Below are 23,692 nucleotides of genomic sequence, written 5' to 3'. Positions count from 1 at the left end.
GGCAAGTTTAACTGGGGTCATGTACCATCTATATATCATTTTCATTACATTTTCCTTCAAAGCATTACATGCAGTGAAGTTCAACCCAATGGTCCACAACCTTTCCCAGTCCTCAAACATAATGTTGTGCCCAATGTCCTGTGCCCACTTTATCATAGCCGATTTAACCATTTCATCTTGTGTATTCCATTTTAACAGCAAGTTATACATTCTTGAGAGTACCTTAGTCTTAGGCTCTAACAGTTCTGTTTCCAACTTCGATTTCTCCACCTGGAACCCTAACTTTTTATCATTTTTAAAAACTTCTTTAATCTGAGCGTAGTGTAACCAGTCTCGCACTTTATCCTTCATTTTCTCCAAACTCTGCAATTTCCAATTGTCTCCATCTTTTTCTAGTATTTCCCAATATTTTGGCCATTTGGCCTCCATATTGGGTCTTTTTCGGGCCTTAGCTTCCAGCGGTGAAAGCCACCTTGGAGTTTTATTTTCCAATAAGTCTTTATATTTTGTCCAGACGTTAAACACTGCTTTTCTGACAATATGATTCTTAAAGGCCTTATTGATCTTAACCTTGTCATACCATAAGTATGCATGCCAACCAAAAGCATTGTTAAAACCTTCCAGATCCAGAACGTCAGTGTCCTCGAGAAGTAGCCAGTCTTTTAGCCAGCAGAAAGCTGCGGCCTCATAGTACAACTTTAGGTCTGGCAGGGCAAAGCCCCCTCTTTCTTTCGCATCAGTTAATATCTTAAACTTAATTCTGGGCTTTTTGCCCTGCCAGACAAACTTAGAGATGTCTCTCTGCCACTTCTGGAAGCACTCCGTCTTGTCCACAATCTGTAGTGTTTGAAACAAAAACAACATTTTTGGCAATACATTCATCTTAATAGCAGCAATTCGGCCTAACAAAGAAAGTTTCAATTTTGTCCAACTGTCTAAGTCTCTTTTAATTTCAGACCAACATTTTTCATAGTTATCCTTAAAAAGACTCAGATTTTTTGCTGTTATGTTTACCCCTAGGTACTTTACTTTTTTAACCACAGTTAGTTCTGTCTCTCTCTGAAACCGTTCTGACTCTGTATCTGTCAAATTTTTTCCCACACCTTAGTTTTCTGTTTGTTTAATTTAAATCCCGCCACCCGACCAAAGTCTTGAATCAATTGTAACACTCTTTTCATACTAGATTCTGGCTCCTGCAGGGTCAAGACTAGGTCATCTGCAAAAGCTTTAAGTTTGTATTGTTTCGCTCCGACCTGGATTCCTTCCACCAACCGGTCCCCTCTGATCATATTCAAGAGCACCTCCAGAACCGAAATAAATAGCAGAGGGGAAATGGGGCAGCCTTGTCGTGTTCCTTTTTCAATTTTAAACTCTTCTGTAACCACATTGTTAACTATCAATTTAGCTCTTTGTTCTGAATATATTGCATCAATCCCATTCTCAAAACCCCGTCCCACTCCCATTTCTTTTAAATTTCCCTTCATAAATTTCCAAGAGATATTGTCAAAGGCCTTCTCCGCATCTATAAAAATTAACACTGCTTTTGTATTTATGTCTGTTTGCAAAAGTTCCAAAATGTCAATGATATTCCTTGTGTTAGCAAACAGGTGTCTACCTGGGAGAAAGCCTGCCTGGTCTTTATGAATTACTTCATTTAATACTTTTTTGAGTCTACTTGCCAAAACGTCTGCAAATATTTTATAATCCACATTTAAAAGGGAGATGGGACGATAGTTCTTAAGTTGTGTCTTTTCAGCTTCCGATTTTGGTATCAATGTGATAAAAGCTTCTTTCCACGATTCCGGCGCCTTCTTCCCCTCCATAATTTCATTGCTGACCTCCATCAGTGGTTGTATCAGATAGTCTTTTAATGTCTTGTAGTACTTGGAGGTCAGCCCATCTGGCCCTGGGGATTTGCCCAATTGCATGTTCTGAATGGCTTGTTCAATCTCTTGTCGTGTTATTTTGCAATTCAGGATTGATCTATTTTCTTGTGACAATTTTGTTAGTCCATTTTTTTCCAAAAATTGTTTAATCTCAACCTCATCTTGCGGCCCTTGAGTATATAATCTTTTGAAATATCTCTGGAAGCACTTTCTGATCTCCACAGGGTTCTGAATATTCCTTCAATTTCTAAATTTGTGACTGTATTTAGTTTTTGTCTCCTCTTCAACTGCCAAGCTAGCAGTTTCCCACATTTATTCGCCGATTCAAAAGTTTTTTGTTTCATTAATTTAATCTTCCACTCTATTTCCTGGTTTATCAATTTAGAATATTGTGCTTGATGAAGTTTGATTTCTCTCAGTGTCGGCTGTGACTTCGGATTTGATCTTAACTTCTTCTCCAATTCTTTGATTTTCTCCAATATCTTGTCTTTCCTCTCATTTTGTATCCTTTTCTTTACAGCATTCTGTTGTATCAAGAACCCCCTCATTACAGCCTTACTTGCGTCCCAGATAGTTCTTTTTTCCACCGTAGTGTTCATGTTTATCTCAAAAGAGTCCTTCAAGGCTTTTTGGGCCTTCTCAACAATCTCCTGATCTCTAAACAAATTGTCATTCATCTTCCATCTAAAGGAGCCGGTTGGTAGTAGTGTCATGTCCATCTTCGTTGCATTATGGTCGGAGCAGGTCTTTGGGCAGATTTCCACCTTTCTGACCTTGGGTGCCAGACCTCTAGTTATCCATATTTGGTCGATTCTTGTCCAAGTCAGCTGGGCTTCAGAGAAAAATGTTCCCTCTCTTCCCAAGGGGTTCTTCGTTCTCCAAATGTCAATTAAGTCCATATTGTCTGTCATTTCAAAAAAAGTCTTTGGTAGTCTGCCGTCCTTTGTAACATTTTGGCTTTGTGACTTATCCATGTTAGTTGATACGACCCCGTTCATATCTCCCATCATAATGATGTTGTCATAGTCCAGATAATCCAGCATTGTCTCATGCAACTTCTTGTAAAATTCCGATTTCCCTTCATTTGGTGCATAGATTCCTAATAACAAAATCTTCTCTCCTTGATGTTGTATCTCAATTGCTAAAATTCTTCCATGTTCATCTTTAAATAAGAATTTGGGTGACAGGCTCTCTTTTGCATATATCACCACGCCTCTCTTCTTTACTCTGTCCGAAGATATAAATTCCTGGCCAAGTCTTTTGTTTATTAACACTTTTCTGTGGAGCCTAGTCACATGTGTTTCTTGTAGGCAAATGATATCCAATTGTTCCTTTTTTAATATGTGAAAAAATTTCCTCCTTTTTTCCGGGATGTTACAGCCATTTATATTTCAACTCAAGAGTTGCAGAGACATCCTGAATTAGTCTGATTATTTTCCTGGGGGTGGTGTCTTGTTCACTGGATCTTCAGGTTCCGAGGGTGCAGGTACCGCTGGTGCTCCAGGCCCAGAGGGTAATTCAATTCCCTTTTGAAGGTCCTCTCCGTATGCGGTCAAAAATTTATCTCTGTCTTCCAATGTTCTGATTTTAACCTTCTTCCCTCTAAAAGTGAAAGATACTCCTTGGGGAAATTCCCACCTGAAGATAATTGAGTTGCTCCTCAACAATTTGACCAGTTCAAGATAGTCAGATCTAAGATCCAACAGTTGTTTAGGGATGTCCTTGTAAATTTCAATTCTTCTATCCGAAATGTCCAGTGACTTTCCGTAGTGTAGGCCCAAAATCTTATCCCTTTCCTCCTTTGATCTCAATGTTATCAAACAGTCTCTGGGCTTCTCTTTCTTTACAAGTCTTCCAAGCCTGAAGGCTGATACGATTTTAAAGTCCTTTTCCTCTAAATTCCAAAACTTGGAAAACTCTTTAGTCAGGAACTCAGCTAAGTTGCCTTCTTCCGCTTCTGGTATCGACCTTATCCTAAGGTTACTCTCCCGGTTCCGCAGTTCTATCATGGAAAGGTAGGTCTGGTGTTCACCTACTTGTTTGCTGAGTGGTCTTACCTCTTGTTCCAAATTTCCCAGTCTTTGGCTAGTATCCTCAGCCAATTTCCGATTTTCTGCCGTGGCCTCCGTCAGTTCTCCAATTGCTTGTACGTTCTGTGATACTTGTCCAGTTAATCTATTTAAACATTCTGTGTTTTGATCAATTTTAGCTGTTTGCTCATCAGCTTTCTTATCCAGAGATTCTACTCTCTTGTCCAAAGATTCCAGTTTTTCGTAGATTTTCTCTAAAATAGAAGCAGTTGCTCCTGAGGCCATATCTTCCAATTGTAATTGCTCAGTTTCTCCCTCCCCTGCTTGTGGCCGAGAAGCAGCTTCTTCTGAAGGCAGAGTAGGTACAGATGATCTGCGTGCCTGAGAGGCTGCGGTTAAAGTTGTTAAAGTTGTTTGTCTAGTTTTTGGTCCCTTTTTTCTTGCGCCACTCATTCCAGAGTTATCTAAAAGTCAAGGTCAAGCTGAGTTGTTCCCATGAGAAAACAACAGCCCAGATGGTAACAGTCAAACAGGAGGCCGGGAAAGGAAAGTAAAATAATGTCACTGCTGTAAATCCCGAATCCTCTAGGGGGAGCATAAAATGTCTTTAGGGAAGAGATCAATTCTGGTAAAATTGCTAAAATCAAGTTTAAAGTCCCGGAACCTTCAATAGCAGGTTTTAAGCAGAGTTAGTATTAACAGCCACATTGTTTCAAACAGTGCAAACTGGTATTTCAAATGATGCTTCAAAGTAGCAAGTCCAAACTCCCTCAGATTGTTGCAATTTTTAATTCAAAGTAACCAAATCTGCAGACTGACAGCTCAGTTACTCAGGCAGCTCCAGAACCTGGGTTTCTTACTCAAATTATATTTCCGATAGAAGAAAGGTATCACGATGCAAGTAAAGAACATAAAATCAAGTGCTTAAAGTCCTTATTTTGATTACAAAAAAGTTCAGCGGTTGCTCAGATCGATTAAGTTAAAAATTCTTTCTTTGCCTCCACTCCTCCAGCTCTTTGCTTTGAAGTTCAGTGACAGCAGAAGACGGACTTCCTGTTTTACGTCGCTCCGCTTTCAGCCAAATTCAATAATTTTTAGTCTCAAATTTTGTAAAGTCCTCTTTACTCACGGATTGTTGCTTTTCCAAATCAGAAGTTTCAGGAAAAGAGGTCAGCGCTCACCGGCAGCAGCAGCGCGGCTTCACTCCGTAGCTTGCGAAACGACCCACAGCCCCGCTACCCCCTCCCCGCTCCGGAGCCCCTTACGGGGTTCCTTCAACGTTTCAGGGGTAGCTTCTGGCGCCCGCCGGGTCCCGAGACCACAGGCTTTTGTTGCCTGTGGGTTTCCGACGTGGGTCTCCACTTCGCCGTAGCGGACGACCCGTTTCCCACGGAGCTTCCTCTTCACAGAAGGAAGAGGACCGCCATTGCCGTTCGCGCCGCCTCCGGAAGTCCGGAGCCAGCTTATTTCTATCGCCGCCACCACTTCACCCAGTTGTGCCACTAGGCAGAAAAGCATATCTCAAAGCTCATTGCTCCATGGGTCACCAACTCTTTGTTTGCATGTAGGAGGTCTCAGGAAATACAGGCTTCTAAGTGGCCTCTTAACAGTTCTTTTAAAGTTCGGATTTGTTTACTTTGCATTTCCCCCTATTCAGAAAACCACAAGGGCAGTTCCAGCGATTGAACATTAATCTTGCTTCCTGATCTTTTCTTCTGACAGACTTGCAAATAAAAGGTTCCCATCACTTTCCTTTCTAAACAGGGGGTGCCATGTTTATCATTTGTCCTCAGGTAGAGATGCCAAAACAAACATACAGGCATCTTACAGTATCATCCCTTTCGTCATTTCCCCCAATCTCTGGCATGCAATTCTACCACCGATTTTTTATTTTAAGGCTCTTGTGTTAACACACATCTCTGTTGGGTACCTTGGTGTGTGAACCTGCCACCCACTTTTCCCTTTAAACACACCTCCTACCTAAAGAGGAGGGGAATCTTTCCCCAGAGATAAATCAGGCAATGTCCTTGAACGTTATTGAATTAAATTTTAATATGGCACGTTCACATATGAGGGTTCCCAAAAGACATGTGTGCAACACTTAGGGGTCATTCAGACTTCCTTCTGTGCCATGTTTCCAGGCACAGGTTTGGGCTTTAAAGCTCCATGTCTGCGGATTTTTATTTTTGGTCCCAGTGCTTTCCCTGGGAAAACCTGCATAAAAACTGGGAAAAACTGTCTGCAGGCAAATGTCGGCTCCCTTGGCCTGTAAAGGGAGACGAGCGCCGCAACCCCAGAGTCATCTGCGACTGGACTTAACCATCAGGGCTCCTTTACCTTTACCTTTTTGGGACGCGGGTGGTGCTGTGGTCTAAGCCACTGAGCCTCTTGGGCTTGCCAATCAGAAGGTCAGCGGTTCAAATCCCCATGACGGGGTGAGCTCCCGTTGCTCGGTCCCAGCTCCTGTCAACCTAGCAGTTCAAAAGCATGCCAAAAAGTGCAAGTAGATAGATAGGTACTGCTCTGGCAGGGAGGTAAACGGCATTTCCGTGCGCTGCTCTGGTTTCAGTGTTCCGTTGCATCAGCAGCAGCTTAGTCATGCTGGCCACATGACCTGGAACAACTGTCTGTGGACAAATGCCAGCTCCCTCGACCTGTAAAGCGAGATGAGCGCTGCAACCCCAGAGTTGTCTGCAACTGGACTTATCCTTTATCTTTTTACAGCTGAATCGGAGCACATGGAAACCGAGTTTTCCATGGATATCTGCTCCAATTCAGCAGTAAAATGCAGGTTTTCCCAGGGAAAGCACCAGACGAACAAGCAAAAACAAAAAACCCCACTTCAACACAGAGCATTAAATCACAGAGCTGTGCCTGGACAGTGCAATGCAAGAGGAACTGTGGCTGAGCCCTTCCTTACACACGGCAGTAATTCCGATGGTATGATCCCACAAAGCTTGGAAGCAAATAACACCAACACACACACACAACTTTGCATGAGCATTCCTAACTTTGACCTGAAATGGTGAAGTCTATTCAAGTACCTTCAAGAAACTAGCTAGAACCTTCCTCTGTTGCAGTCTCTCCTTTCCCTTTCCCTCCCAAGGGCCTGGAAGGGGAAGTCCTCATATCCCCAAATGAAAAGTAATACTATTTGCATCCCTTTCTACATTTGAACCTCCAGGCCAAAGGTTTCCCCACCGCTGCTTTAGATGCCGCAATCCCCACTTGCAGCTCTCTGTTTAATCCATGCCAAGGCATCAATATGTAGCTCTCAGCTTCATTCTTGCCCAGACAGGACTCCTATGTGACAGTACAACTTATTCAATTTTTTTAAAGGATTTTTATTTATACAGCCAAGAAAGAAGAACAATGCCAGAGGAAATAGTCCTATGTAAACTAACCGCATATAGCTTTAGCACTGAGGACATCCCTTTCATGCCATCAAAGACAACAAAAAATATGAAAGAATCACTCCCAATATATTTTTCTGCCTGCCTTTTGCACTGTTCGTGCATGATGCGCTCAGAGGAAAAACCTGCAATGTAGCACATTACTTTCCAAAGTATTTGATCTAAAGGCCCATTTTCAAATTATGTAGATGATGCTTTTTGAAGCACAGCATGTTTAAAATACATTTTTAACAGAGCCCAGTAGGGTTCAAATTGCAGTCAGCTGCAGTGTTTTTGCAGGAAAGCAAAGTGCAGATGCGATAGAACCACACATCAAGTGAAATGTTATTATATTAACAACAGCTAGATTGCAGAGTAACATTAGTGTTCATTTTGTTTTAATATCTTGTTTCCAAGATCAGGTATTTCCACTAAAATTGATTGGTATATCCATGTGGCCTAAAAAGAAGGAACGGAACATTTGAAGTCAGCATATTTAAGGAAATATGCCTCTCTAGGTAGGTGCATGCTGCCGCACATGCATGCCTACCAATGCCTAGATGAAACATGGGACACCCGTACCCAAATCTTGAGCCAAATGTCCAAATTTGCCAGGATGTTGGGTCTGCATGCAGCTTCCCTGTGTGGTGAGCCTTTGAGAGCAGCAACTCACCACTTCTAAGCTGGAAGTAGGGAAACTTCCTTCCGCTCCATGGGCCAGATCCTTATCAGGATCAGCCTCATAGGTCGGCTTTGACAGGTGTGCCTGGAAGGGCCGGTCATTGTTTCCGCAGGAATGCTGCTGCAAACTCCTGCCAGAATCAGGAAAGGGCTTTGCATTGGACTCTCCTGTTGAAATGGTGTCCATGCAGACCCTGGAATCCTGCCTAACTGAGCAGGATTTAACCCCCGCTCATCAGCTGATGATTGGGGGTTGAATCCTGCTGAACTCATCTGTACCCTGCTCCACACAGCCAATACAGGATTTTACTCCATCCCCCTGCCCATCATGAGTGATGTCAGCTGATGGCTGGGTGAGTGTGGTTTGCGGAATATGGTCTTGGGAGTCAAATTAGACCCCATTGGTGGGCCAAGACTGGCCCACAGACCAGCTATTGCCCACCCCTGTTCTCAGTGAAGTATCCTCAAGCTATATACTGGCTCCATCCATGCGGGCTGGCCAATGAGACGAGTATAAAGGGGGTTCCTGTTTCAGCTGATGTGAAAGACTTATTGAGCAAGCTCAATAAGACTTATTGGGCGCTAGCTTGGGAGGCGCGTACGCAGTGCGCTCGGAACCAAGCGCTGGCGCTGGCGCTGGCTTGGGGAGCAGGGCACCAAGTGCCGGCTACCCCCTGTTCAGGGCGGTAGAGCCAGGAGGCAGGCCGCACCCGCAAATAAGCCTTGAATTTTAAAGCTGGGGCTTATTTGTGGGTGTGTCTTATATTCAGGCCAATATGGTATTTCGCCTATTTCCATGGTGCGATTTTGCTAAAATCTAGGGGTGTCTGAGGAGCTCATTCTTTGCAAATCTTGGTGCAAACTATGCTAATCCTCGACTCCCAGACTAATGTGCAGATCAGGAAGCCGCTACCCATTGGATTTCATGCTCTTCCCAATGTTTTCATGCATTTCTCAAGAGACAGTGCACTTGGTGGAGAGAGAACACATTTTGGAAATGTGTCTTTTGTGAGAAAGTAGTATTTAAATATGTGTTTATTACAACAACAAAAATCATGAAGCTTTTCATAAAACTCAGATCAAAAGTAGAATAGCACAGACTTAGAATCGTAGAGTTGGAAGGGACCACAAGGGTCATCTAGTCCAACCCCCTGAAATGCAAGAATTTTCGGCCCAGCATGGGGCTCAAACCCACAGCCCTGAGATGAAGAGTCTCATGCTCTACCAACTGAGCTATCCCAGCTTGGCTTGTAAATGAACACATGCAAAAACCGACACAGGATGGAAATAGTCTGAGTTCTCCACTCCAACCAAAAAACGTAAGCGGTTTATGGGCCACTCCTCACACAAGAAATGACTTTTAAACTTTAACCAAGGATATCCAGTTTCTGTTACTAAAAGCAGGGGCATTCCATCTCAGCAGGCCCACGTGAACTCCATGTGCAACATTCAAAACACTGACAGGCGAGGAGCATTCGCTCCATAAATTTATATAGGAAAACAAGCTTTTCAAGACTACAAGAACAGATGCAAAGGAACTTCTAACATCGTGGGTGTAGACATCCTAGCATGAAACATTTGGCTCAGTTTGCATAATTAGGCAGTTTGGCTGAACCTGTAGTAGCACAGAAAAACCAGAGGAGGAAGAAAGTGACTACCATCTCCATTCTGGGAGACTGTTCACTCATGCTAACCTATGGTTGGAGGATGGATGGCGGCTAACAGATTGAGGTTGAATCCTGACAAGACAGAAGTACTGTTTCTGGGGGACAGGAGGCAGGTGGGTGTGGAAGACTTACTGGTCCTGAATGGGGTAACTGTGCCCCTGAAGGACCAGGTGCGCTGCCTGGGAGTCATTCTCGACTCACAGCTGTCCATGGAGGCGCAGGTCAATTCGGTGTCCAGGGCAGCTGTTTATCAGCTCCATCTGGTATGCAGGCTGAGACCGTGGACTGTCTCGCCAGAGTGGTGCATGCTCTGGTTATCTCTCGCTTGGACTACTGCAGTGCGCTCTATGTGGGGCTACCTTTGAAGGTGACCCGGAAACTACAATTAATCCAGAATGTGGCAGCTAGACTGGTGACTGGGAGTGGCTGCCGAGACCATATAACACTGGTTTTGAAAGATCTACACTGGCTCCCAGTACGTTTCTGAGCACAATTCAAAGTGTTGGTGCTGACCTTTAAAGCCCTAAATGGCCTCGTTCCTGTATAGCTGAAGGAGCGTCTCCACCCCCATCATTCTGCCAGGACACTGAGGTCCAGCGTGCCGAGGGCCTTCTGGCGGTTCCCTCGCTGCAAGAAGCCAAGTTACAGGGAACCAGGCAAAGGGCCTTCTTGGTAGTGGCACCCGCCCTGTGGAACGCCCTCCTACCAGATGTCAAAGAGAAAAATAACTACCAAACTTTTAGAAGACATCTAAAGGCAGCCCTTTTAGGGAAGCTTTTAATGTTTAATAGATTATTGTATTTTAGTGTTTTGTTGGAAGCCGCCCAGAGTGGCTGGGGGGACCCAGCCAGATGGGTGGGGTATAAATAACAAATTATTATTATATTATTATTATTATGGTTTGGCTTAGTGTGGTGAACAAACCAGGTCAAGGTCTGGGAGAAATTTCTTTATCTGCTAATTTAATTTATACCTTACCCTCCCATCAAAACAGGTCTGCAAGATGGCTTACAAATGGATAAAACCCAAGGCATGTAATCTTTAAAATGTCAAGATACAAAACGTATCAGAAGAGTTTTTCCATATGTACATGTTTTTATATATCACATGCCCCGGGACAAGGTCTGGGCCAGGACATTAGCACTCCATTTCAGCTGTCCCCTAGGCAGGAACATCTACTTAAAGAGTGAAAGGGTTAGGAATTTTAAAAGCTTAACAACGCAGGAAAAGGTCCAGTATGGCAGTGAAACTGTACACAAATCTCAGCAGAAAATGTCATTTTAACATCCTTCCTTCCTTAACCTATCTGTAGCACTTTAGAACTTCAGTTTTAAAAACACACAAATATCACATTCACATGAATCATCATGGTTATTTATTGTCATTAAACTCACTAGCCAAGGCTAAAGGGGAAGAGACAACTTAAGACAAATATGAGAATGTTATAGATCATTTCGGCTGTCTCAGTCCTGCAATAAAAACTTTTAATGTGTTCCCATCCTTCATCTTTCCAGCCCAGGTTTTATTGGTTTGGATTATTTTTGCGTAGGTTTCAACGCTGTACCAAGCTGTACCTTTTGCCTTTGTAATAAAGAAGCACTTTCCTTTTTCAACTGCAGCTATGAAACTTTGTTGCTACAACAGGCAAAACAGTTAAATAAGCTGGTAGAGTAATAATATCTCTGTTAAACTTCTGTCTGCCTCCAAAGCAAATTTGCTGCTCTGTAAACCTTCCTGGAGTTGAAACCGACTACAACTTGGCTTAAAATCATTGGATCAAACAGGGGAAAGATCCACACCATGCATTTAAAGACCATCCAATGCACATTTAAAGCACCCCCCCCAAAAAAACTCTGGGAACCGCAGTACTGGGAATTGTAGGCCTGTAAGAAAAGTCAAATGCTTAAAATATCCTTTAAAAGGTAAAGGGACCCCTGACCAGTCCAGTCGTGGCCGACTCTGGGGTTGCGGCGCTCATCGCGCTTTATAGGCCGAGGGAGCCGGAGTACAGCTTCCAGGTCATGTGGCCAGCATGACTAAGCCGCTTCTGGCGAACCAGAGCAGCGCACAGAAACGCCCTTTACCTTCCCGCCGGAGCGGTACCTATTTATCTACTTGCACTTTGACGTGCTTTCGGACTGCTAGGTTGGCAGGAGCAAGGACCGAGCAACGGGAACTCACCCCATTGCAGGGATTCGAACCGCCGACCTTCTGATTGGCAAGTCCTACGCTCTGTGGTTTAACCCACAGTGCCACCCACGTCCCTACAAAATATCCTTTAGATGCCCTCCAATGTATGTTGTGGCCATGCCCAGAGTCTTCCTCTAAAACTCAGTGCTCATGAAGGAAGTCTGCACATCCAATGTGCAGATGTGTGTTGTTTCATGCTACCTCCTTCCATGGCTAACTGAGAAGTTCCAGGGCAGTTTGTAAGTTTTCAAGAAGCTCTGTAAGAAGGTTTGGTAGAAATACTGTTTAAACAACATGGTAAGCTAAGATATATATAGTGCAATATAAATTAAGAAATGTGAAGATTTGTGATAATTATGGAAAATTATCAGACATGTTGATGGAAGTCTAAAAGAAAAAAAGATGTGTGATGAGTTTTTGATGTTTAATGATGTTATAAATTTGTTTTTATTGGAAAATTAATAAAAATCATATTAAAAGGGGGGGGGGGAGAAGTTCCAGGGCAACATTCACAGGGCTAGTTTCCTTGTTATGACAGGAGACTTGTCAGAGCTGTCTAGTGCCCATTGGGATTGGCGAGGCAGAAGGCAGGTTGCCCAGTAGGCAGAGCCAGAACCAATGGCACTTGGAGCTAACTAAGTCTAGTTTTGTCCCCATCCTCATCCCTGCTGAGTTCTACAAGGGCAACCCTAAGACGAAGGAGGTGGAGCTAGGGGCAATGACAGTTGGACTCAACTACTTTGGGTTTTTACCCTCAACCTCCCCCTTCTTAGTTCTACAAGGGCAATGCTGAGATTAAGGAAGAGGCAGTCTCGCTCCTTAGACAAGTTGCAAGCAAGAAGGCAGGCAGGTGGGGAATGACTGAAAGCAGACGGAAGTTGGTGGAGCATTTCGCCAGACACCTAATGGACCAGCCGCTATTGAATTGCACATGTGTGAACACCACCAGTCCATTTTTTTGGGAATTGGGGAGGGCTGGAGTTCCTCCTTCCCCGTCTTGCTTTCTCTGCCATCAGCAAGATTTTAGCTTTGTAGAAAGGACTACGATACGATACGATACAATAATCTTTATTGTCATTGTCCCATACAGAACAATGAAATCGAAAAATCTACATAAGACATTCAAAAACCAACAAGCCTGCTATCCCAGCTATCCCAACCTGGTTAGCCCCCTAAAAACTCTGATACCCCATTTTTAAATACAATATACACCCATAGAGACTCCTTACGCTGCGTGTAAAACCAAAATCGCATCTGGATAGAAACTGTTTCTCAGGCGGCTAGTCCTAGTCTTTATAACCCTGTGCCTTCTTCCAGAAGGCAGAAGCTGAAAGAGATCATTTCCGGTTTGCGTACTATCCTGCGCTATCTCTTCAGCTTTCTTATGGCACCTGGAAGCATAGATTTGATCCAAGGTGGGAAGAGTGCACCCAATTATTCTCTCCACATCAGTTGAATTTATAGGTGTCATTGTTTCATCCTTATAAGCGTTCACTTAATTAAGTGTGATCTACTTATAAAATTAGCCCAAAGAAGGGGGCCTACCTTGGGCCTTTCCTTTTCCTTTTTCTCATGTTGTATCATTTATTTAATTGTAAGCTTTCAAGGCAGGCCCGTGGCGGCTTTTTCCTTTAAATAATTGTGTATGGCACATAGCTATTGAAGGCACTTTTAAAATAAACAACGTGTCCTAGGAAATAACATATTATTACGTTGTAAGGAGTGCTCTAGTTTCTCTTTTCACAACGGATGTATAAAGTCATCTGGGAATGCAGAAGCCAAGACCAGTTTTCTGCCTGGAAGGGGATGTTCCAAGAGAGATGCCTTGAAGGGCTTTTGAAGTTTGTCCAATTGCTTCCAAATGAGTCAGGATATTAAGGCAACTTTAACCATAGTTTCATATCCAGGCTTGTTTAGAAGCCATTAACCATAGTTGTGCTGGGCTCACACATAATAGCAAGCTGTGGTTAAGAGTTGAATTCCCACTTGTTCTGCCACTTGTGTCTGGGGAGGACCAATGCAGTAAGAAAAGGTCCATCTGTTCATGCATGATGCTTGTGCATATTCTGACTTACTAAGCAGGTGAACTAATGCCAGTGTACTAGAAGATGCAAAGATCACCAGTGTTGAAGCAATGATTCTTCAACAACAACTTCGTTGGACTGGTCATGTTGTATGGATGCCTGATTATTGTCTTCCAAAGCAGCTACTCTATTCCGAACTTAAAAATGGAAAGCGTAATGCTGGTGGTCAACAAAAGAGGTTCAAATACTCTCTCAAAGCAAATCTAAAAAAATGTAGTATAAACACCGACAACTGGGAAACACTGGCTTGCAAGTGCTCCAATTAGAGAACAGCCTTTGCCTAAGGTGTCATGGGTTTTGAAGACACTCGAACTCAGGACGAAAGGGAGAAACGTGCTAAGAGGAAGGCACACTTGGCAAACCCTCACCATGATCAACTCCCGCCTGGAAACCTATGTCCCCACTGTGGAAGGACGTGTGCATCCAGAATTGGCCTCCACAGTAACTTACGGACTCACTGCTAAAACCCTGTTTTGGAAGACAATCTTACTCGGCTACAAGTGATCGCCGAAGAAGAAGACTATGTGGACGGTGCTTTAAACTAGCTGGCTATTATTATTATTATTATTATTATTATTATTATTATTATTACAGTGGTACCTCAGGTTAAGTACTTAATTCATTCTAGAGGTCTGTTCTTAACCTGAAACTGTTCTTAACCTGAAGCACCACTTTAGCTAATGGGGCCTCCCACTGCTGTCGCGCCGTCGGAGCACGATTTCTGTTCTCATCCTGAAGCAAAGTTCTTAACTATTTCTGGGTTAGCGGAGTCTGTAACCTGAAGCGTATGTAACCTGAAGCTTATGTAACCCAAGGTACCACTGTATTATGATGATGATGATGATGATGATCCAGTGGGCATCAGCCACCATGGCATACAGCCCTCAGCTGGATTGGGGTCATTGCTTATTTGTAACTGAACTTATCAAAGGCCAGAACATTAATCCTTGCAAAGAATTCTGCTCTTTCTCTCTCACACACACTTCTTCAGCAGCTTCCACAATGGCTGCTGCTCTCAACTGCATAAGAGTTTCCAAAACTGTACAAGACACCCTTTTAGGCAGGGTGTGGGAGTTCTACTTTCCACTAGAGAGTGGTTTTACTGAATAGCCAACAGGATAGGCATTTTTGGAAAAAAAAAATGCAATGAATCAGCGTTATCACAAATGAGCAAATAAAGAGTTCATTCAGGTTTTTGTGTGTGTGTTTAACTTAAACAGATTTTTTTTTTGTACAATATAAAGCAAAACAGAGCCAAAGATTTTGCAACACTGTAAAACTTCCAGAAACCAAATTCCCTCCCTAAAAACAGATGGTTATTATTTAAAAGGGGTGTTAGATTACACACATATATTGGCTATTTCAGCACCTGCAGGAAACAGACTTCTTGTACCTTTTGCAGCCCTCACCACTGCAAGGAACGAAAAGGGGGCTTGTTGTTTTTCATGGGGTTTTCCCATTAGACATTACTTTTACTGGGTTCAAGCCACAGTACTGGGTAATCCATATGGTTAGTATCAAGTGGGAATAACTTTTTTGCATTTATTTTTTTAAAATACACCCATCTTGTTTATACAGTTATGCTATACACTTTGTGCTTAAAAAAATTTTTAGCCTGATATCTGGATCTATCCCTAAAGGTAAAGGTAAAGGGACCCCTAAGTACCACCCGCATCCCTAAGTCTCATTAATTAACAGAAAGCAACGGTGTGGCAAAGCCCACAAACCAAGAAAACAGCTGCTTCGACTCAAGAAGAGAAAGTATGAAGTAGGAGCAGATCCAGGAGGAGAGGCTGGGTGCAAAAGCATGTATGCCCCAGTAATAATAATAACAATAATGTATTACTTATACCCCAACCATCCAACTGGGTTGCCTCAGCAATAAAATGGGGGGGGGTGTAGGATAGATGGCACTGGAACATTCATCATGATTTGCTCACACAAAGCTTGCATGGTGGTTAGATTATGTCTGGTCTTTATTGAGCATTTGTTCTGACTGGTTTGCAGGGAGGTTATATGACAATGAGCATTCATCCCATATTTATCGCAATTTTCTTGCAGGGTGTTCCCCTGCTAATCATTTGTTCCCTACATGTTCCCACTAATCATTTGTTCATCCCATACTTTTCAGTGCATTTCCCCATCACTCTCCAAACTGCAAAAAGACATTCTTAAAACATTGATATACATTTTTTACACATAGGGCATGAGAACACTTTAGTCCACTGGGAAAAACCAAAGTTCTGGTATGTAATTGAATCCCCCCTGCAAAGTACCAACAGTCCGTACACACCTGCTGTCTGCACAACTCAATAGACTAATGTTTGTGAGGAGTCTATAGGGCAGGATGGGTAGCACATAAATCAGGGTCTACTAGGAAGTGACTGGGTGATTTGAAGTAGGTTGACAAAGCTTTATGACTCTCAGTTGGTCAATAACAGAAACAACGAAAAGGGGACACACACACACACACAGAGAGAGAGAGAGAGAGAGAGAGAGAGAGAGAGAGAGAGACCCTTAATTAGGCTGCTGAATTGAAGCTTCAGAGCCAGGGGTTGGAATTGACCACCAAGTCTCAACTAGGGCCAGGGGCCTTTCAGTACTGGCCCCAACTTGGTGGAACGCTCTGTCACAAGAGACTAGGGCCCTGCAGGACTTGACATCTTTTCGTAGGGCCTGCAAGACAGAGCTATTCCACCTGGCCTTTGGTTTGGACTCATTCTGACCCTTATGTCTTCCCTCCCCTTACAGTGTTGATTTATGGGCTACATTTAAAATGAAGCTGCTTTTTAAATTGCATTTTAACCTGTATTTTAAATTGCCCCCCCCCAATTACGTTTCTATTGTAATTTTACTGGTGTTCAAGGTAAAGGTAAAGGGACCTCTGACCATTAGGTCCAGTCGTGGCCGACTCTGGGGTTGTGGCGCTCATCTCGCTTTATGGCCGAGGGAGCTGGTGTACAGCATACATGTGACCAGCATGACTAAGCCGCTTCTGACAAACCAGAGCATGGAAACGCTGTTTACCTTCCCGCCGGAGTGGTACCTATTTATCTACTTGCACTTTGATGTGTTTTCGAACTGCTAGGTTGGCAGGAGCAGGGACCGAGCAATGGGAGCTCACCCCGTTGCAGGGATTCGAACCGCCGATCTTCTGATTGGCAAGTCCTAGGCTCTGTGGTTTAACCCACAGCGCCACCCATGTCCCTGGTGTTAGCCGCTCTGAACCCAGCTATGGCTGGAGAGGGCGGGGTATAAATAAATTTATTATTATTATTATTATTATTATTATTATTATTATTATTAGTTCCCTTATGACCCTATGACTCTATTATGTCAGTCCTGGTTTGATATCTTGATGTTATGATGATAAGACTAACTTACTGGGAAGTTATTGCATCATGACACATTTCCAAAGCGGTAGCCATAGTTGCTGAAGGTGGCAGTCAATTTGCTAACCAAGCGATGTTCAAAGCAGCATATCCAAAGCCACACTTACGGGTTCCAGGACTTCTGGCACCAGAGTCTTTCCTTTCTCCTCCTCCTCCTCCTCCTCCGGCTCTTCGTTCTCTTTATTGTCAGTCCAGGGAGCCGCATCTTGAGCAGAGCAAGTGCTGATTAAGTCTGGCAAACTTGTAGATGGGTAACTGAGAAAATCCTCTTCCGCCCCTTCCTGTGAGGAGGAGAGGAAGAAAAACACTTGGCATTACATCCTTGCACATACAAGCTTAATACAACAATCCTGCAAAGTTAGTGATGTATTAGTATTGCATGATATATTGTGGGTCGGTGTAAAGGGAGATTGCGATGGTACACAATGGTGAAGACAACTGTCTTGAGACTCCCAGAAGTGATCTAATCATACAATCCACACAAGCAATGAATGCAGGAACATAGCCATGAAACAACATCCTTCAAAAATGTTCACCTCCGTTTTTGTTTTTGTTTTAACATTAGTCATCCAATGGTTCTATTACCTCCTGGTTTCCTGTTTCTTTAATGGTGTGCGTGCGTGTGTGTGTGTGTGTGTGTGTGTGTGTAAAGCACTTTGAAGCTCTTTTGGTATTAAGCAGGATATAAATGTATGAAATACATAAATTTTAAAACTTAGTTTGTATAAAAAGGTAAAGGGGAACCCTGACCGTTAGGTCCAGTCACGGACAACTCTGGGGTTGCGGTGCTCATCTCGCTTTATTGGCCGAGGGAGCCAGCATACAGCTTCCGGGTCATGTGGCCAGCATGACTAAGCCGCTTCTGGCGAACCAGAGCAGCGCATGGAAACGCCGTTTACCTTCCCGCCGGAGCGGTACCTATTTATCTACTTGCACTTCATGCTTTCGAACTGCTAGGTTGGCAGGAGCAGGGACCTAGCAACGGGAGCTCACCCTGTCACGGCGATTCGAACCGCCTACCTTCTGATCGGCAAGTCCTGCTTTTGCTAAAGTTGGTTAGAGCATGGCACTGATAACACCAAGGTTGCAGGTTCCATCCTCGTATGGGACAGGTGCATATTCCTGCATTGTAGGGGGTTGGACTAGATGATCCTCAGGGTCCCTTCCAGCTCTACAGTTCTATGACTCTCATAGCCTTTCTTGTCTTGTCTTACTGTAGGCTTGTAGAATTCCCTGCTTTCAGTTGTGCATACTCTCAGGAAATCATGCTGAGGACTGTGGGCTTCATCCATTATCCTCAAACCATGGATGATTAGAGTACTACTCCACTCTGAGAATTGTAGCTATGTGAGAGGGATAACTACTCTCACACCTTTAGCAAACTACAGTTCCCATGATTCTTTGGTTTTGAAAAGAGCTGAAATCAATGTGACGTGCCTGTGGTATACATTTCTTTTGTTCCATTTTGCATGTTGCTTTAAGAAAAGGGGGGGGGAGACGAGGTCATAATGTGTTCACTGGAATAATTCGCACTAACATGTTCATAAGCTGATGATGGCAGCATCAAATGGCAAGTCACATGCGTGGAGCAGCCATTACTATCCAACACCTTCCACAGCCTTCCACAGCGTGGGGCTTTCTAGATGTTTCGGACCAATTCCCATCAGCTCTAGGCAGCATGGCCAACGATGGCAGCTGTATTCCAAAACATATGGAGGACAGCAAGCAGGTCAGAGGAAGCTGCCACAGAAAGAACTTTCCCTCCATCACAAGGCTTGCTTTTCAGCCAAGTCCCATTCAGTTGCATCGAAGTTGACTAGTCAAGTGAAGTGTGTGCATGCCTGAAGCAGCCCTTCACATCTCTCCTGAAAATGAACACAGCACAACCTGCAGTTCACCTGAAGCAGATTCTGGCAGGGTTTTCTCCTAGGAGAATTCATGTCAGTTGTAGAGATTCTGGTGTGGCGTGACTGGAGAAAGGACTTCGGGAAGGTGTGGGCCAAAACCCAGCTCTTGAAACGCAGCCCTTCTCAAATGCAAACACATCAACCCACATTCTGAATGGTTCTACTGACAAGGTGAGGGATACACTGCGAAGCTGCTGCCAAACTGGTCGATGCTAAATAACTCCAGCTGAAACGTTGCAGAAGTCATCGTAAGCTAACGACTCTTGAGTCTTGTCAGTGGACTTGGCGGGTGTGTCTTTTGCTCATGGTACAGGGTTTTAAATTTTGGACATGGGCTGCAAGAAGCAATGTTGTAATTCATGGTCACATTCCAGCCAAGGAATGTGTGATCTGAGCAAGGAGGGTGGCCTGGGAAAAGTTGGATAGAGAAGGCCAGACAGAGAGGTCTCAAGGGCCGCACTCGAGGTTTCTCATGCGTACTCTAGCATGTAGTGGAAGCATGAGAGAAGAGTTAAGCGTTGGAAGGTGGTCACTGGGTTAAAAAGCAATCCCTATTAAACTTTGTTAAATGGCATGTGATTTCCAAAATTTGGCAAATATTTTTTCTGGCTAAGTAATAGAAACACAAATAGAAAGATTTGGGAACTATTAGAAATAGTTATACTGACAACACTTTTGAGCAATATAGATTGGCAATGAGGTAAGTGTGAGAAGGTGGGATTTAATGACACAATATGTATATTAAAGGAATATACCAGGAATAAAATTGATGGTGAATGAGTATATGATGCTATTCAATGAACTACTGAAGATATGAGAAACTGGGCTTTTAATAGGTCAAAATGAATTCATTTGTTTTCCCCTATTGTTCTATGTATTGATGGAAACGATTAGATGCATATTTTGCATTTTAACCATTACAACGTTTCATGCCGACAAATAACATGGGGTGACAATGGTTTGAACAAATATTCTCTGCCTCCAAAACAAATCTCTCAGGAAGCAGTAAATGTGTTCCAATGCCACTTCAAACATGTATAACACCCCCATATAGCTCAACCAATAGCCATTGTGGAACCTCTTCTCTATTAATTTAATAAAACAAACTAAGCTAATTGCTATTGTTCATTGTTGCAATGGCAAATTCCCCAGGTTACAGTATTGACTCACTGGGTAAAGATGTACCTTCTTTTGTCAGTCCTGAATTTTCCCACCTGTTTTTCAAAAGCCATCTAAGCTAGTGGCTACAGTCACGTACTGCAGGAGTAGATCTTCTGTGTACACCTAAACATGCTGAATCCATTTAATGGACTATTACCTACCCTGCTTGCAACTACCAGGTACACAAGGCCTTCGGCCGACCGAAGAAGAGCGACAGCATCTTGATGGGAGAGGCCAACCAAAGAGTGGCCATTGATCATGAGCAGTTCATCGCCAACTTTCAGTCTACCATCTCTAAGGAAAGAGGAAAAGGACAACAAAGACTTTTCAGTTTCATGGGGAATGTTTCTAGGTTGTGAAGCGTCAAGAAAGTTATTATTCTGTAGGCGAACATTATATTCTGATGCTACTGCTCAAGGAACAACAGGAGGTACCACGTCATTTGGGCAAAAGTGTTTTGTTTTGTTTTAATTAAAAAAAAATGGGTCGCCACACACACCCCTTTCCCAGGCAAAGAAAGCAAGAATAAAAGTTGCGCTTCCTTTTCCCCATCCTCCTACTTTCAGTGGGGAAGTTTCAAGTCGAATATAGGAGGCACCGCCTGCATTTTGTTAATAATGAATATTCAAGTCACTCCACATTTACTTAACACCTTCTCTGGAGCGTCTCGGAGCACTTTATAGACACTAACGATACCACTGGTAAGTAGGTCAGCTTTAATATTAAATTTTCCGTGGAGCAGTTAACTCGCTCACTTGCTGTGGAGTAGTTAGCTCGGCATGCTTCCTTTCCTGTAGTACAACTGCCCAGCACCAAATCCATCTCCCCAGGTAGGAACAGGCAGGAACCCTGGCAGACTTCTGCCAGCCTCTTTTTCAAGAGATGGACCCTGCCAAGTCTTATGTGTAGTGTACCTGACCTACTTTCTCACTGTGGCAAAGGAATCCTATAACATGCTACAACAGTAAGGTTGCCAGACAAAAGCTCAGAAACAAAGAACAACCTAAAGCAGGAATGGGGAACCAGTGGCTGTCCAGATGGGGTTGGACTCCAACTCCTATCCGTCCCAGACAGCATGATCAATGGTTAGGGATGTTGAATGAAAGGTACTCTTCATGAAAATGAGGTGTACATGTACATTTTATGCTAGGCGAAAAAACCTCCAAGGATCCTTTTCTTCCACCTGCATAAGAAATGCCATCCCATAAAGGACGGCGGGATCTAATTATATGGCTGTTTACATTCCAGGTTCAGGAACCTACCGCAGATTTTTGAAACACATGTGAGTTGCACATATCTTACTACCCTGGTGGCTTCCAGATTTCCCAATAAGCCTTGTTCAAATTGCTTCAGTCTCTGAGAACTCTGATTCTCCTGGTGGTAGAACTGGAACAGCAAGAAACTCAAGGGTGCTCCAGGCAATTTATTTACTAACATCAGGCACACCACGGGCAGGAGGATGCCCTCAAAAGGGTGATGGCAAAGGGATTAATCTATTTGGGGTTGTTGCTTCAGGGGCAACAATCTTACAGTGACTTATTCTATCAAGCCTCATATCAAGATTTTTGGTTGGTTGCAGCTTCTGCTGTAGAAACTAAAAACCCTGATATGAGACTTGAAAGAATCTAGACAGAGCAGCGAGCTAGATGGGTGTCGAGCTCTAGTGGGGCCTCTAGAAGTCACCTTCGCTATGAGGAAGGCTTGAGAAACGTTTTTTAGTGGTGAGATTTGGTGGGAGTGGCTGTGTGGGGAAACAACTCTTGCAACAGCATCAATTTATTATTTTACTTTTTCTCGTTTGTTTTGGATTTGAATTTTAAGTTGCTTTGAGGGGCCAATCCTTGCTGGAAAGTGGGGAATAATAATAATAAAAAAACTAATTTGGCAGCTGCCCACTGTTTTCATTTACTTAAACCTTTGTGTTACACCCAAACAATGGGATAGTCAGATGTGCATGATGTGACAACAGAACAAATTGTACCTGTGAGCAGAGCCTCCTTCTTCCACCCGTGCGATAATGATGGCGTGAGGAGAACGTTTCGATCCTCGGCCTCCGGTGATCTGGATTCCCAGCCCATCTGTTCCCTTCATCATGGCCATCTTCCATATCCGGCAACCTTCTCGCTGGGAGAGGAATTTTCAGAGAGTTCTTGCATTTTTATTTAGGAGAAGACACTTTCCAGCTGCATCTTAAAATTTCTCACTCTGGCTGAGAGATCTAGCAGACCAGATCAGCGTGTGCAAACTGGGCTTTTGTTTTGTTGGAAAGGGAAAGAAAGGCAAGAGGCCTCAGACAGAGACCTTTTGCTTCTCCTTTGCCAGCAAAGGAAACCTGGGTGCTTGAGATATTACAGGTCATAGTTAAAGCATATTGTTTTGGCAGTTTTTGCACTCAGTTTTTGCACATGCCCATCTCCTAAATATCAAAATGCAACCATGTTATGTCTCATTTTGCAGTAATCATCATGGAAGCGCATATATTCGAGTTAATATTCAGCTGTAAATATTTGTATTAACTGAAATAAGTACAGTGGTACCTTGGTTTGCAACCACTTTGGGTTACAACCGTTCTGGGTTACAACCACATCAAACCCGGAAGTGCATGTCCCTTTTTTTGGATTACAACCCATTTTTTTGGGATTATAACCCCAAAAAAAATTTTTTGGGGGGAGGCCCCATTGGCGAAAGCATGCTTTGGGTTACAACCTGTTTTGGTTTACAACCAGACCTCTGGAACGGATTATGTTTGTAAACCAAGGTACCACTGTACAGGCAACTCCCAATTTATGTGTGCCTAATTGATGTGCAACCATGCTGAACCCAGAAGTGACTTTAAAAATGGTAATAAGGGCCCCAAAAGAGCAAAAAAAAGAAAAAGAAAAAAGGCAATTTATAAAATATTGGCAGGTGGGGCCTACCAACTCATCAAGGGATATTACAGCTCCCTTGCTGAATTTTCAACTTGGGAGGGGGAGTATGTCTCAAGACTTCTGGAAGAACTTTCTTTTGGTAAGAGTTGTTCAACAGTGGTATGGATTCAAATTACAAGGGAGTAGATTCAGACTAAATATCAGAAAGAACTTTCTGACAGTAAGAGTTGTTGGACAGTGGACCAGACTCAGGAGGTTGTGGACTCTCCTTCCCTGGAGGGTTTTAAGCAGAGTTTGGGGGGGGCGGTATCTGTCATAGAGGCTTTAGCTGAGATACCTGCATCGCAGAGGGTTTGATTAGATGACCCTCGGGACTCCTTCCAATGCTACAATTCTATGAATCTATGATTTTAAGATTGCTTAGTATGCAGG

At 43.3% G+C, this 23,692-nt stretch overlaps 1 protein-coding gene across 4 annotated transcripts in view; it reads right to left on the bottom strand.

Moving 5' to 3' along the window:
• The window catches only part of PDZD2 (PDZ domain containing 2), a 251,641-nt gene that overhangs the window by 50,760 nt on the left and 177,189 nt on the right, over positions 1-23,692 (bottom strand). For all 4 annotated transcript variants that reach the window (XM_079994649.1, XM_079994650.1, XM_079994652.1 and 1 more), the window contains 3 exons: positions 22,372-22,514; positions 20,552-20,684; positions 17,430-17,603 (listed from right to left, as the gene is read on the bottom strand). In XM_079994649.1, the coding sequence (XP_079850775.1) occupies positions 17,430-17,603; positions 20,552-20,684; positions 22,372-22,514 (450 nt within the window). The remainder of the gene's footprint in view (positions 1-17,429; positions 17,604-20,551; positions 20,685-22,371; positions 22,515-23,692) is intronic.

The sequence above is a fragment of the Podarcis cretensis genome (genome assembly GCF_951804945.1).
Source record: "Podarcis cretensis genome assembly, chromosome: 11".
In the NCBI taxonomy this organism is placed as follows: domain Eukaryota; kingdom Metazoa; phylum Chordata; class Lepidosauria; order Squamata; family Lacertidae; genus Podarcis; species Podarcis cretensis.
This window is presented reverse-complemented; position numbering and strand designations above follow the sequence as displayed.